General features: G+C 39.6%; 1 protein-coding gene across 1 annotated transcript in view; it reads left to right on the top strand.

The window, feature by feature from the left end:
* LOC110957037 (seizure 6-like protein) overlaps positions 1–14,702 on the top strand; it is a 122,970-nt gene that overhangs the window by 90,480 nt on the left and 17,788 nt on the right. Inside the window, 4 exon segments of the mRNA XM_051938955.1 lie at positions 2,975–3,007; positions 3,010–3,145; positions 5,805–5,866; positions 5,869–6,000. Coding sequence (XP_051794915.1) covers positions 2,975–3,007; positions 3,010–3,145; positions 5,805–5,866; positions 5,869–6,000 — 363 coding nt within the window.

Here is a 14,702-nt window from a genome sequence, read left to right as displayed (position 1 = left end):
GTAGCTAACGTTTGCTCTGGAGTCATAACAACATGTTTTGCATTGAGGTGATACCATCAGCTTTAAGTGCTGCAGTGATAAGAAAACTGTTTGCTGCACAATTTGTACACAACCACGCTTTTATCCAAGCTGCTATCGGGAAATTTATTAAAAGAAAACTTTCCATCCAACAAGCTCAATGTGGCTCGTCTTCCTTCACCAAACTTTCTTGTGTACGGACATTGTTCAGTGCGTCCTGAGCATCTTCTTCATGGCTGGCAAACAGACTTTATGTTCATTACCGCCACCTACCAGGCTGGAGTGTTCATCGGAGTTACAGGTGTACCAGAAATTAGAGAACTGAGGAAGGTGTGATTAAATGTATTTTTTTATACGTTATATTTCCTTTAATTAATTCATCGAAATTAACCCGTTAAAGTCTCAGCCCTACTTTAAAGATCCTCAAGAAAAAAAAACGTCTTCAAACATTCAAAGTCCGATGTGAATAATGTTTATTCAATACAACAAGGTGTAAGAACGAACATGTGCTTTGCAACATCGCCGACTCTCCTCTTTTTTCTGGAAAACCACAACCCATCCTTTTTCAACAAACAGACCAATCAGGACATTTCTGCCACCATTATGTTTGAATTCAGCCTGTCTGGTCACCATGACCCACTAGTACACACAAGCCTCACACACGAACGAGGTTTCAGGTCTCGGCAAATACACAAAGGTCTCATTCTTAAGTTTTCTCTGCCTGCTTTGTCAAATTTGTTGTTCCAGTTGATGTATTTTATAAATTCTTCTGTCGGTTGCAATTTTACAGGTTCACATTTTATAGTCAATTTTATTCATCATACTTTTCAGATTTTGTCATTTGTTCAGTTTTAAATATCCCACAACAGCTACCCTACTGTTCAAAGTTTGGAGTCACTTAGAGCTTTGAACATTAAATGAATCAGACATTGTTCATGTGGTAAATGACTATTCTAGCTGGAAACGGCTGATTTTGAATGGAATATCTCCATAGGGGTACAGAGGAACATTCCCAGCAACCATCACTCCTGTGTTCTAATGCTACATTGTGTTAGCTAATGGTGTTGAAAGGCTAATTGATGATTAGAAAACCCTTGTGCAATTATGTTAGCACATGAATAAAAGTGTGAGTTTTCATGGATAACATGAAATTGTCTGGGTGACCCCAAACTTTTGAACAGCAGTGTCCATTGACTTTTATCCTAGTTGCAACCTGCATGCAGCCCTGCATCCATCTCCACACACATTACTCTGCCTTGAACTACTTTTAAACTGCACAGATATGTTCATATCTATGCAGTGATCAGTTAGGTTGTTGCTAGAGGTATGGGTCCGTATCTGTAGACACTACCGATCAGTTAATATCATGTAAGAAAAAGCAGGACTCTCTGTTTGTTGCACATTTGTTTGTACCAAAGTACTAACACTATGAAGACAGATCAAACGATCTCTTCACTCATTTCTTCACCTTTGTTCAACTGCTTCTCTGTTGAGAAGTCATGAAGCCTCTGTCTTTTAATAACATTAAATATCAAAATGAACAGCAGAATTCATGCTTTCTGATGACACGAGTTACTTGTCTGTGTGGCAAAGAGGGATCATCCGTTATCTATACACCGCTTAATCCTCATTTGGATCACGGAAAGGATGGAGTCCATTCCAGCTGACTTAGAGTGAAGGCAGGAGACCCCCTGGACAGGTCATCAGTCTATCACAGACAAACAAGCGCACTCGCATTCACACTTACGGACAATTTAGAGTCACCAGTTAACCTCAGCATATTTTTGGACTGTGGGAGGAAGCTGGAGAACCTGGAAAAAACCCACTCATGCACAGGAAGATCATGCAAACTCCATGCAGAAAGATCCCAGAAAGGCCAGTACATGAACCGGGGATCTTCTAGCTGCTAGGCCAAAGTGCTAACCACCAATCCACTGTGCAGCGATCACAGCAAATGTCTGTGTTATCGCCATCATAGAGATGACATTCTATAACAGTTAGTATGAAAATTAAACACAAAAAAACATGGATTTGCTTTTCATTACAATGATTCAAAAGACGAGCTCAGTTCACCTGTGTGACAGCAGCGGTTATCCTACATGTGCCTGGTTTGCAACCTCTGCAAAAAAAGCTGTTGTATGTGAACACTTCACTGAATAAAATAATGACATTTATTTCCATGTAGGACCTGTTTTTTTCCCCCCAGTTTCTAAGTCACACCCTTTCCCACCATCATGGTTCTGATGTTTCAAGATTCTAGACAATCTGCAGTTTTGAAAAGATCAGTACTGCCAGTGTTTTATGATGAAACATGTGAAAACTTAACAGTTTCCTAGTATTGCTTTGTTTGATATCAAAGCTGATAGAAAAAAACATGCAAGTATTATCATATCAAAAGTGCCTATTCCAAAAATAGCAAGATGAATGAACCCTTTTAAAATCATCCAAATCAAAAAGAAGTTCTCACCTGACCTTTTCAGAATCCAACAATTTTTTCCTCCAGTTATTTTATTACATTTAATGACGCTATGCAAAATGTTGTCTTCATACTATAAAATATCTTTGAGTGCAGACAGGTAGTTCCGAATTTTGCTCTTTTTAATTTGTGTTACTTTTTCCATCATTTCTGATCCTCGTAGCTTCATAAGCACAGAAGACAGACACATGTTAAACCCATCTGAGGTCTGTTTAAAAACTGCAACCAAATCAATTTTACAAACCACTGCAGGGGTCACAATCTAAAGACAAAATCAGTTTTTTGTTCAGCAGGATCTTGTCTATGTCTTCACGTGAGCACCAATATTATGGGATATATCACAGGTTCATTAACAGAACTGCACCTGTTATATGGCAGCTCTCACAATGACCAAGATCAGAGCTTGAAAGTAAAGGTTGTGTAATTACCCTGAAAATAGCCTTGGGTTCTTGTGTTAATCTGTCCTGGTCCTGTCTGCAGCTCAGTGTGGAGGCGACCTGACGGGTCCTGGGGGGTGATTCTGTCTCCTAACTGGCCCGAGTGGTACGGAGAAAGGAGAGGACTGCAGCTGGAGGTACATGTCGGCGAGGACAAACGGGTGCTGCTGGATGTTACAACTGTGACGGAAAACGCCAGCACACACAGACTAGTGCACATCAAAACTTGTGCTCTGATTTAAAGTTTGGCCCGAGCAGAAACCAAATGTTATCATTAAAAATGCATGTAGAGAGCTGTGAGTGTGGAGGCTCAGTGAGGGGTCCAGCTCCCCGCCTAGATGCTGCTGTTGATATTTCTCTGTTCCCACTCGTACTGAGCCATTAAATTCAAAACTTGACAACATTAGAGAGCATGCTAATAACACTGCCACTACAACTTTCACCAGTCTGTTGGTATTTTTTGCCCTTATCTTGATTTTGTACTTTCTACGTTGATCCAGAGCTCTAATCTAATAATGTGAATTAAGAAGACTAAATGTAAATCTGAGCAAATTTATGTGAGTTGTGCATTTAATGGAATATCTACATAGAGATAAAGAGGAACATTTCCAGCAACAGTCACTAATGTGTTCTGATGCTACACCGTGTTAGCTAATGGCGTTGAAAGACTCATTGATGATTAGAAAACCCTTGTGCAGTTATGTTAGCACAAAAAATGAGTTTTCGTGTAAAACATGAAATTGTCTGACCCCAAACTTTTGAATGGTATTCTTGCTTGCATACTCCAGTCTAGCATGATGTCAAAATGCTTTTTTCTTTCAACTTTAGTGTATTCAGTACAAACATATAGGTCTCCCAAAAATAACCACCACACAGCGCACAATAGACATTAAGATAAGATAAAATAAGATATATAAGTATACTACAAATGTACGCAAAAATAAAAATACACATTATGATAATAGCGATAAGTGAAAGACTAGATATATTTAAATATATTGCAAAGTATTCTACATGTAGAAAATTGTAATATTGGACAGAGGTATTTTATATGTACACTACCGTTCAAAAGTTTGGGGTCACTCAGGCAATTTCATAGCCTAGCCGCGCTAGACCCATGTTCTGAAGGCACAAGGGTCTAGGCACGCTTGACAGGGAGGGAGGCGGGCTAAAAGGTTGTCTATCAAATCCCTCTGCAGCAATTGGGTAGGTATACAACCAATCAACGCATCGAATAGGCTGACGGAGTTCCGAGAGCACCGTCGGATTGTGGCTAAGTCCCATTAGCTTCCCAACCAGCGGAGCTGCGGAGCCAACTGGTATATTAAGGATTTGCCATATCCCGTCGGCATAAGTCCAAATACGTCTTTCTTCTCAATGAAACACTTCAGTTCCATCCTTTGTTTATCTTTCAAGTTGAATTTTAGCTTCAAATCTTTAAGGGCTGTGGCCAAAGCCGAGTCGAAAGATAACTGTTTATTGTGCCCGGTTGTTTCTCTCAGAATCGTCGCGCCTCTGTCGTCACTTCGTTACGCCCGCCTTCTGACTCTACACTTCATGGTGATTGGTCCGGCCAGTTTTAGGAGCATCCAACCTCGAGCCTTATGGAGGGTAACTAGACCCACCCTGGCAGAGAATTAAATTTGTTGCCATGGGTTGTCTAGCGCGGCTAGGCTAGCAATTTCATGTTTTACATGAAAACTCACACTTTTATTCATGTGCTAACCATACCTGCACAGGGGTTTTCTAACCATCAATTAGCCTTTAGCCATTAGCTAACACAATGTAGAATTAGAGCACAGGAGTGATGGTTGTTGGGAAATGTTCCTCTGTACCTCTATGTAGATATTCCATTAAAAATCTGCTGTTTCCAGCTAGAATAGTCATTTACCACAGTACCAGTGTTTAGACCGTCTTTTTGATTCATTGTAGTGTTATCTTCATTGAAAAAGCTGCTTTTCTTTCACAAATATGGACATTTTAGCGGACCCCAAACCTTTTTGAACAGTAGTGTAGAAAATAGGGATTTCTTATATAGTAAAAAATACTAATAATGCAGGTTTGAACAATAATGGCACACCAAAGTGAAATAAGTCAATAACATCATAAGGTTAGGGGTAGTTTTTAGAGACAGAGGCCACAGTTGCTCTCTAGCACCTCCATGGCCTCAGGGCATGATGGGAAATGCCTGACTTTCACCTGATGTAACAGCTGATTGGTTTCAGGTGTTGACTCAACAATATGCTCGAAACTTTTCACACATTGTCCACTCAGTTTTTCATGGCACAAGTACAGAAGTCGGAGTCTGTACTTTATCTCTGCTCTTAAAGTGCTTCTGCAGGGCCACTTTCTAGTGGTCCTAACGTTCAGAACACACTAAAGACAGCCCAGAGGTTCCCACAGTAAATAAATGGCTGATAGTTTAGGTCAGTGGTACATGTCAAAGTAGTATCTAGATGAAAGCCAAGACTCAAAGGTTCTCAGCTTTGTAACAAGACGATCAGTGTCAGTCACTGCGCTGGCTGATCGGGGTCGTTTTCTTCTATGATATGAAATGGCTTTGACAAGCTTAACTAGATTCCATGGCAGCATTAATCAAATTACACACTTTGATGGAAGTATGTCACCTCATATTTACAGATATTCAGTTTTCCAAAACTCATATTTAAGAAGCCTCTGTGGTGAAACAAACACGTCCAGGGCAACAACAACATGACTGTGTTTATAGACTATTAATCATGAACGCAGCATTAGCCTCTGTGGTCGTCTCGTCTCCCACACAGTCGGCTGTCGGAACTCTGAGTCATCACAACTTGTCCTGATCCCATTGCAGCGCCTATACCTCGCTGTTTGTCTGTTTCTCTGCCTGTCAGGCTGAACATCAGTGACAGCGACATGTTGACCATCACCGATGGCGATGAGGTCACGACTCACATCCTGGCCGCTACATCGGAGGCAGCAATCCCTTCAAGCTCTCCTCCACCACCCCCGACCTGACTGTCACCTTTCACTCCGACCCGGCGGGGCTCGTCTTCGGCAAGGGCGAAGGCTTCATCATCAACTATATGGGTGAGAGTGGCAGCTCAAGGCCTGTCGCCTTATTGATTTACAAACTATGAAGCTAAGAGTGACGTGAGATGCTTTTAAAAGTGTTCTAAGTGTTCAAAGTGCTGAAAATATCAACACAGTGCTTAAAAGTTGAGTACCTTTTGGCATTGTCAACAACAACTAAAGTCCTGCGTGTGTCGTAATGAAACAGAGTGACAGCTGCATTGTTTCTTTAAGTTATGGCAGACACTGCTGCACGGATTGGCACGAAGAAATAATGCAAAAATCAACATGACCCCACCTGTGACCAAGAATTTTACATGTTTTACTTAATAATATATGTATGAATAGGCAAAAAATCTGACAAATCTGAGATCGTCAGATGTGAACTTTTGTAAAAACTTTGCGAATTCAGATGAAATGACCCAGACAGCTACCATTTTATCCCGATAGTTTGAAATGAAATAATAGAACAGACTCAGAGCACATTTTTCATCCTCTACAGCTAATGTGTTTTTTTCATATTCTGGTAGACCCCTGAAATAAAACTATTAACCTGCAGATCTGTCAATATGTAAAGTGGTCTGGACTCTGAAATTTGCCAAAGTAAAGTAACACCATAGGAAAATTCTTTCACGGAGCAGAAACCTGCACAAATACAGCCAATGTGTGACATGTAGTGCTGTCAATTTTTACTAAAACTTTTATTAGAAAAATAAAAATTCAGATTTCATCCATCCATCCATCCATATACACCATGTGATGCTCATTAGGGTTGCAGAGGGCTGGAGTCTATCCCAGCTGACTTAGGGTGAAGGTAGAGGACATCCTGGACAGGTCACCAGTCTATCACAGGACTACATACAGAGACAAACACTCAGTCCGCAGAGAAAGATCCCAGGCTGAGGCCAGGACCTGAACCGAAGATCTTCTAGCTGTGAGGCAACAGTGCTAATCACCAATCTACAGTGCAGTCAGTCCATGTATTCATGTGATTTCTGAAAACAGAAATATAATAAGAAAACAAGAAAAGCACTGAGAAAGTGCAGTACTCTACCAAGGCTGTTCATTCCTCCATATAGCACTATGAGGTATGCAGAATTGTTTTTAGAAGTGCTGCATGATCAGAAATCATGGCAATGTAGAATATGGTCATTTAATATAGATGTACCCACAAGCAAAATGACCTTGCGCTGAGCACAGGTGTGTGTTATGCATGTGTACGCTTTGTATGGACACTGAATCGCAGGACTTAAATATGTAGCGGGCGACGAGAATTGATGGGACTCGGAAACACCCCCACAATTTAATCAGTTGTTCCTTGTATCATTTTAGACGGATAAGTCCCCATAAGTCCGCTGCGGTGGATCTGTAGTAGGATCATGATTGTGATTGTCAGCAGGCAGCTGACGTAGTGTTCACTTGTTGTCATAGTTACAGTGACGCCATGCCGCTATCTCACAATGATACAGAAATCCTTAACAAATCTGTGGATCCAAACTAAAAGCTGCATTACTGCCAAAATTTAATCACTTGGTCCTTGTGTCATTTCTGACCTTCCCTGAAATTGTCATCGAAATCTGTTGCGTTTTTGAGTAATGTTGCTAACAGACAGACAGACAGACAGACAAACCAACGCTTGTCATCACACAACTCTGCCAAATTCCTTGGCAGAGTAATACTGTAATAGAGACAAGTTAGCTGCTGTTTTTACATACCCTGCCATGTTGGTTGCTGAGCTGTGATATATCAACTGCTGTTTGCAACGTTGTGACTCATCTGTATTGAAAATTAGATATAAGCAATCAATCAATTGACAAAATAGTCAGGAAATCGATTAATTGATCCGCCACGGATGTCGTAAAACTAAATGTAGATGCCTTTCCTGTGTGACGTTTGTGCAGGGAGCTCTGTCAGTGACGGGTTACTTTTTGTCCGTTTGAATAAAATGCAGCCAAACCAATGACTTTTCAGACATCAGATGGTTTGGATCCAACTCTGAGTACACTTTAAATTCGTCAGGCTGAGCAGCTTTCTGTGGTTAAAACACAAAGGTGTTCACAGGTAGTCTGGTCCTCCTGCTGTCGAAAATCATGGATTCATCCTGGAAGGCTGCTGATCAATGACCAATGAGAACTTGGTTGGATGAGAGCATATCGACCGACCATCTACCTGGAGACTGCAGCCGAACTACACTACAGTGGATAACAATGTCAATACAAGGCTCACGTACACAATAAATGCAATATGACCTTGTACCTTATGTTATGAAGAGAGTCTCTTTGAATCGCACATGCTGCTGCAAACCAGGTCTGATAAGGTTACGGAATAAATTTCACAGGTAAATATTATAATTTGACCTATTTGGCAAAAACAGATTTGTACAAACAACAGGGTTTTTAACATAAGCTGCTCCAACTGTGTTAGCCCTCAGCTGCTAATGAGAATTATGATCCTAAAAAGAAGTCACAATTGCTCCGAAATGAGTCAGAGCTACAGGAGGCAAAAAAAGAACACCTGGATGTGAGAACAGAGCCCTCCTAATGCAGATCTCTCCTCTCTGTATGAAGCTCCTCTGTGATACAAGCACAATTACATACACCTTACTGTAAATCTACCTATGAAACCACTCATTGAGATATTACAGGAAAGAGAAGATAGCAGTTTACCAGGACACCAACCAGCTGCTTGAGGTTAGACCTAAATACTAACCCTAAAACTATTTTTAGAAGTGACTCAGGCTTTTTACTCTCTGAAGTAACAGACATCTGCATTTGTTGAACAGCCAATGGGAATGTCTCTCTGAAAGATCAGTGATTGGCCAAAGTCTCCTGCAACAAATCAGGTTATCTCAGGCCCTAAACAGAGCCAGGAGGAGGAGCACAAGTCTAGTTCCCTCTCAGAATTACAATATGCTGAAATGTTATCATGGTATTTTTGGTAGTTTTACCAAAAAAGAAAAACCTCTTTCCCCTGCTTTAAAGAAAAAAAGCATGAATGCTTGTGTTTCTGCTGTGCCTGTGAACTGTTGCCGCCCTCCTTGACAAACTTAATTGCCTCTAATTACCCGACAAATACAAAAAACAAAGCCTACATGTAAACCGGGCTGCTAGCTCCAGCTCCCACACAGCTGCAATAAATATATGCACAAAACAAGAGTTCGCTTTGTTTGTGGCACCTGTTAAAACAACTATCTAAGTGTGAGCAGCCTAAACTCTATTAAATGACAGGTGGTGGCAGGCATTATGATGCTGTTGGAAAGAAAAGTGCACATCATAAAAAATGAGAAATAATAATAATAATAATATGATGATGATGATAATGAATTGAAAATTCATCTCTTGGCCAAAAGGGATTTATAGTGAAGGCGAAGGGTCTTTGAACATCCATCCATCATCTATACACCACTTAAACCTCATTAGGGTTGTGGAGGGACTGAAGTCTATCCCAGCTGACTTATGGTGAAGGCAGGAGACACCCAGGACAGCTCACCAGTCTATCACAGAACTACATATAGAGACAAACAATCACACTCAAATTCACACCTACAGACAATTTAGAGTTAACAATTAACGTCAGCATATTTGTGGACTGTGGGAGGAGGCAGAAAAACTCAATGAAAGCCCACATATGCTCAAGATCCTGAGCCACTGTGCAGCTCTGTCTTTGAACATTATTAAATTATAATTAATAAATGAATTTAGATAACCAGAGTCTTTTTTTTCTTTTTCTTCTGTGCCACAGAGCTCTGTTGTTGTCCACTAAAACTCATTTAAAAACACATCATTAAACTGCGGTGTTGCACTGTGTGATATGTTCCTTCATTATCATAAACACAACATGTTTTATATTTTTAATTCAGTCCTACACACACTGTCCTGCTGTCGCAAATGTAAAATGCAAAAAATCTGTATATGAAAAAAGTAAAAATCTGCAAAGCAATGGTACCGTAAAAACTATTGTAGCAGTCAAAAACTGTCAAACAAACAAACAAACCCCATAAAAAATCACAGCAGACATCTATAAAATTATATATATATTTTTAAATTTAAATAGAGTAAAACTATGTACATTTATGGTCACACATTGTAATTGTATTTTACATTTTATGTTGACCAATATTTGGTGTTGTTTTTCAGCTATATTACCATTTAAAATTTGTGTAATTTTTCCGTCAAGGAGTCTGAGCCTTGGTGGAGTTGTGCAACGATTGCCGTTGGTTTGTCTGTCTGTCTGTCTGTCTGTTTGCAACATTACACAAAAACGTACTAACAGATTTGGATGAAATTTTCAGGGAAGGTCAGAAATGACACAAGAACAAGTGACTCGATTTTGACAGAGGACTGCACTCTGTGTGCTTTTCTAGTTTTTAAATGTTAACATGTACATTTTTTTTGTGATTTTACCAAATATTGTCTGTAATTTACCAAAAGATTATGCAATTAAGATTATTCATCATTTCCCAGCTAATATCTATACTTTTAATTACTTTTTTTTAGGTTTAGTACATTAAAAAATGTGTAAATGAAGCCTTTTATCTATGATTTTGCTAGTTAATTTAACAGAACAGGTAAAATCTGTAAATTAAAAGTATTTTTTTTAAAATTTATTTAACCTTTATTTAACCAGGTAAGTTAGTTGAGAACTGATTCCCATTTTCAATAATGACCTAGTCAGTAGGCAGCAGACAAACAAGATGAACAACAAAGCAGATTACATGTACAGCAAATCACACAATATTACAAAACAAATTAAGTAACGGAAAAAATTACTGTAAAAAAACACAAAACACACTAATTAGTGTAGAAGACCAAATGTGGATTAATGCGCACAGGCAACAGTAACCTCCAACAAATTTCTGCTTTTTGAGTACTGTTTGTTGGAATCACTCGTTCCTGGTTATTTCAGTCAGCAACTGAGCCTTTTTCTTGACAACTGAAATGACATACTGTGTTTACGTCCTGCTTTGAAAGATTTACATGTTCAGTAGGAACCGGTGGCTCAGAGCCACAGCACAGGAAGTATTAAAAAGACGGACTAACACATTGTTGGTTTGTTTGATCTTTTAATGGGGTTTGTTGACAAAAAGAAAATGCAGAATAACACTGACATTATCATTTGAATAGATGTGGAGATGTTAACTTTCATTCAGCTTTCCCATTCATTTCAATTTTGCCAATTCACCTCAGGCTGCCCGCTCCGTTTCTCATCTCCCCTTTTCTCTCCTCTCATCGTTATTTGCCTTTCCTTTCATTTCCCTCTGCCCTTATTCAATCACATCCTATTTGTTTCACCATCTCGCTATGGCACTCATCCACACACAAGCTCGGAGTTTCACGAGCAGCCAAATAAGCTCACTCCTCTCTTTTACACACTGTAATCTGCAGCGCTTCCCAGATCCAACACCTGACACCAATTTAGATGCGCACTGAGACACACACTGTCCAATTTGCTTGTCACCCTCCCGACACCACAAACTCACACACATGTCCCCGGGGAGTAAATCAAGTAGACACAGCATGAACACGCAGGCTACTCTCTTTGAGTGTGTGTGTGTGTGTGTGTGTGTGTGTGTGTGTGTGTGTGTGTGTGTGTGTGTGTGTGTGTGTGTGTGTGTGTGTGTGTGTGTGTGTTCTTGTACTTGCTACATTGTGAGAACCATTTTCTGCATTTAACTATCAAAGTGAGGACATTTTTACAAAGTGAGGACATTTTGGCCGGTCCTCACTTTGAAACAGCCATGTTTGAGGGTGAAGACTTGTTTTTAGAGAACAGGTATGAATTAAGGTTTGGTTAGGGTTAGGGTAAGGATTAGGGTTACGCAATCAGTTGTGATGGTTAAGGTTAGGGTAAGGCTCTAGGAAATGCATTACGCCTATGGATGTCCTCACTAAGATAGAAGTACAAACATGTGTGTGTGTGTGTGTGTGTGTGTGTGTGTGTGTGTGTGTGTGTGTGTGTGTGTGTGTGTGTGTGTGTGTGTGTGTGTGTGTGTGTGTGTGTGTGTGTGTGTGTGTGTGTGTGTGTGGTTGAGCTGCGAATAAATTACCCGCCACACACATCCAAGCTGTATTGAGAAGGAGAAACGAGTCAATAGAGAATGAATAATTGAACCAGGAACTTCAACTTACAAATCCCTGTGGGCCTATTATATTGTACAGTGTAATGCAATACTGTACGCTGTCCGATCAATCAGCAGATATATGCAGACACTCACACACCAGGCTGCTTATTCAGACATCTCTCTCAGCCAGTTGTTTTTAGACGACATTAATTTTATTAAAGCTCTGTATTTTCTTTTTGCATGAGCAGCTGCTGGAGGAGGTTTTGTTTTGTTCTATCTTTTTTTTTCACTTTATGAAACAATATGAGCCTGTAAATGCATGAAGAACACATAAGCTCATTTGATGCAAAAAATGTTTCTTGGAGCAGTAAAATGAGAAATTCAACATAATATACACTCTGCTGGATCTATAATGAATCTTTAGAGAACACTTTTTACATCCCACATTGCAAAGTACTTTACACAGGGCAATAAAACATATCGTTACATGTAAAGCGGATATAACCAACTCAAAAGAAGGCATCTATGTATAAGTAACTCAGAATATAAAACATAAAGGCTCTCTAACAAATGTGTTAAACCTCTGAACCCTAAATCCAGATTCGAAAGATATATTTTCTTTTCAAAAATCCCTCAAATGACACCATTTATCAGAGCTAGATCAGATTTGTTGAAGATTTCTGTATCATTGTGAGAGAGCGACACGTCGTCACTGTAACTATGACAGCAAGTAAGTACTATGTCAGCTGCCTGCTGATGATCACATGATTGCGATCCTACTATGAAATGGACCGCTGCAGACTTGTCGGGACTTATCCATTTGAAATGATACAAGGAACAATGGATTAAATTGTGGGGGTTTTTCAATTTCAATCAATTCCTGACACTCGTTACAGATTTAGATCTCGTGATTTGGTGTCCGTACATAACGTACCCATGCATAACACACGTCTGTGCTCAGTGCTAGGTCATTTTGTTTGTGGGTTCATCTATATTAAATGGCCACATTCTATGTTGCCATAATTTCTGCTCATCAATAACTAATAAACAAATACTGCATTCCTACAAAAAATGCTGCATTTCTTGGAGGACTACTGTGCTCTCTGAGTGCTTTTCTAGTATTAACATTGTCATTGTGAGCATGTTAGCGTGTCATCATATTTTATCTGGCTTATGATAAACTGCAGATAAAATGCAAATTCCCCAGAGAATTAATTGCAGTAACGCCTCGGTGGATCTCTGGCTCCTCTGGTCATATCTATTATTTACCTGAAATAGTGAAATACAGAAACATCTGCTGGATCGATGTGGACTAGATGGCCGTTTACTTTTGTCTTGTTAACTCCAGATCAGTGTGAAGACCAAGTTTTTCTTCTCTTCTGACTGTGAACTTTATCAAATTTGACTTGGTGTTTGTAGTTCTAGAGCTGCATTGATTTTATGACTGAAGCGATAACATGGCACGAAGGTTAGAGCTGCACGCTCTGAATGCTGGCAAGTCCGAGATCAGATGAATTCTTGATTCAGAAAACGATCAAGAGACAGCTGATCTGAGCTTCCTGCAGCGTCTCTGCCTCTGTAATCAGTTCATGCTGGTGTATGAGGTCTTCTCAGCATGTTTCAGATGCACCAGCAGCACAACATCCATCCTCTCTGTGATCTGTGCAGCCTTTTTACAGATCCACTCATCAATATTTTAATCTGAATAATCACAATTCTGACTTAACTTCATACTATGAATATTTTCAGACTTACAGGCCCTTGAGGTGCACGATGAATAAAGTTTGTTGCGAATGCTGTATGTATGTACCAAAGATGCAAAACACGCTATTGGATTATTAATACACATTTTCATGCCAAAGTACTCATTTTTCATAGACACTAACTGTAATATTGGCACAATATTTAAAATGTACTTCCTATGTAATTAATTCCTAAGTCTGTGTTTTACTGCATTATACATAGAATGGTTTCCATTACATCACTTTAGGGACATAAGGAGTGTGTGAAGTGGTTACTTAAACACATGCTCAAAGGCTCCTGGAGGCAAACTGAAGTCAAAAAACACTTCAGCCTTTACACTTTCACCCACAAAGTCACGACAGAGAAGATCTCCTCTAATAACCCTGCAGCAGTGACATTTTACATACTTTACATTCACTGAACTCAGCACATACAGAATTGCAGCTGATTGAGAAATGTCATTCTCACCATCGTATTGATGATTAGTTTTGTCAGTTGACTGTGAATTGGTATCTACCAGGGATGCAGATGTATGAATCTGAGAATCTGTGTTACTGAGATGCATCAAATTCAACGGATTCATAACAGTAAAATATTGTAAGACAGTTTCCCAACTGAAACGTAGCAGCACAGAAGTCTTTTATTTTCAGCTATTTAAACTCTTAGATATGATTTCAGCTTCTTAGATGCTTCATTAATATAGAATATTTCTTGGGTGGGACTTACAGGAACTGTACTCAAATGGTTCAAATCTTACTTACAAGATAGGGACTACTTTGTCTCAGTTGGTAACAGTATGTCCAAGCAAACAAAGATCACATGTGGGGTTCCTCAGGGGTCCATTCTTGGGCCTCTTCTATTCAAAATCTACATCTTGCTCAGATAATAGAATACCACAATATCTCTTACCACACTT

This window comes from Acanthochromis polyacanthus, chromosome 18, assembly GCF_021347895.1.
Source record: "Acanthochromis polyacanthus isolate Apoly-LR-REF ecotype Palm Island chromosome 18, KAUST_Apoly_ChrSc, whole genome shotgun sequence".
NCBI lineage: Eukaryota > Metazoa > Chordata > Actinopteri > Pomacentridae > Acanthochromis > Acanthochromis polyacanthus.
The sequence above is the reverse complement of the archived record's forward strand: the minus strand, read 5'-3'. Positions and strand labels throughout refer to the sequence as shown.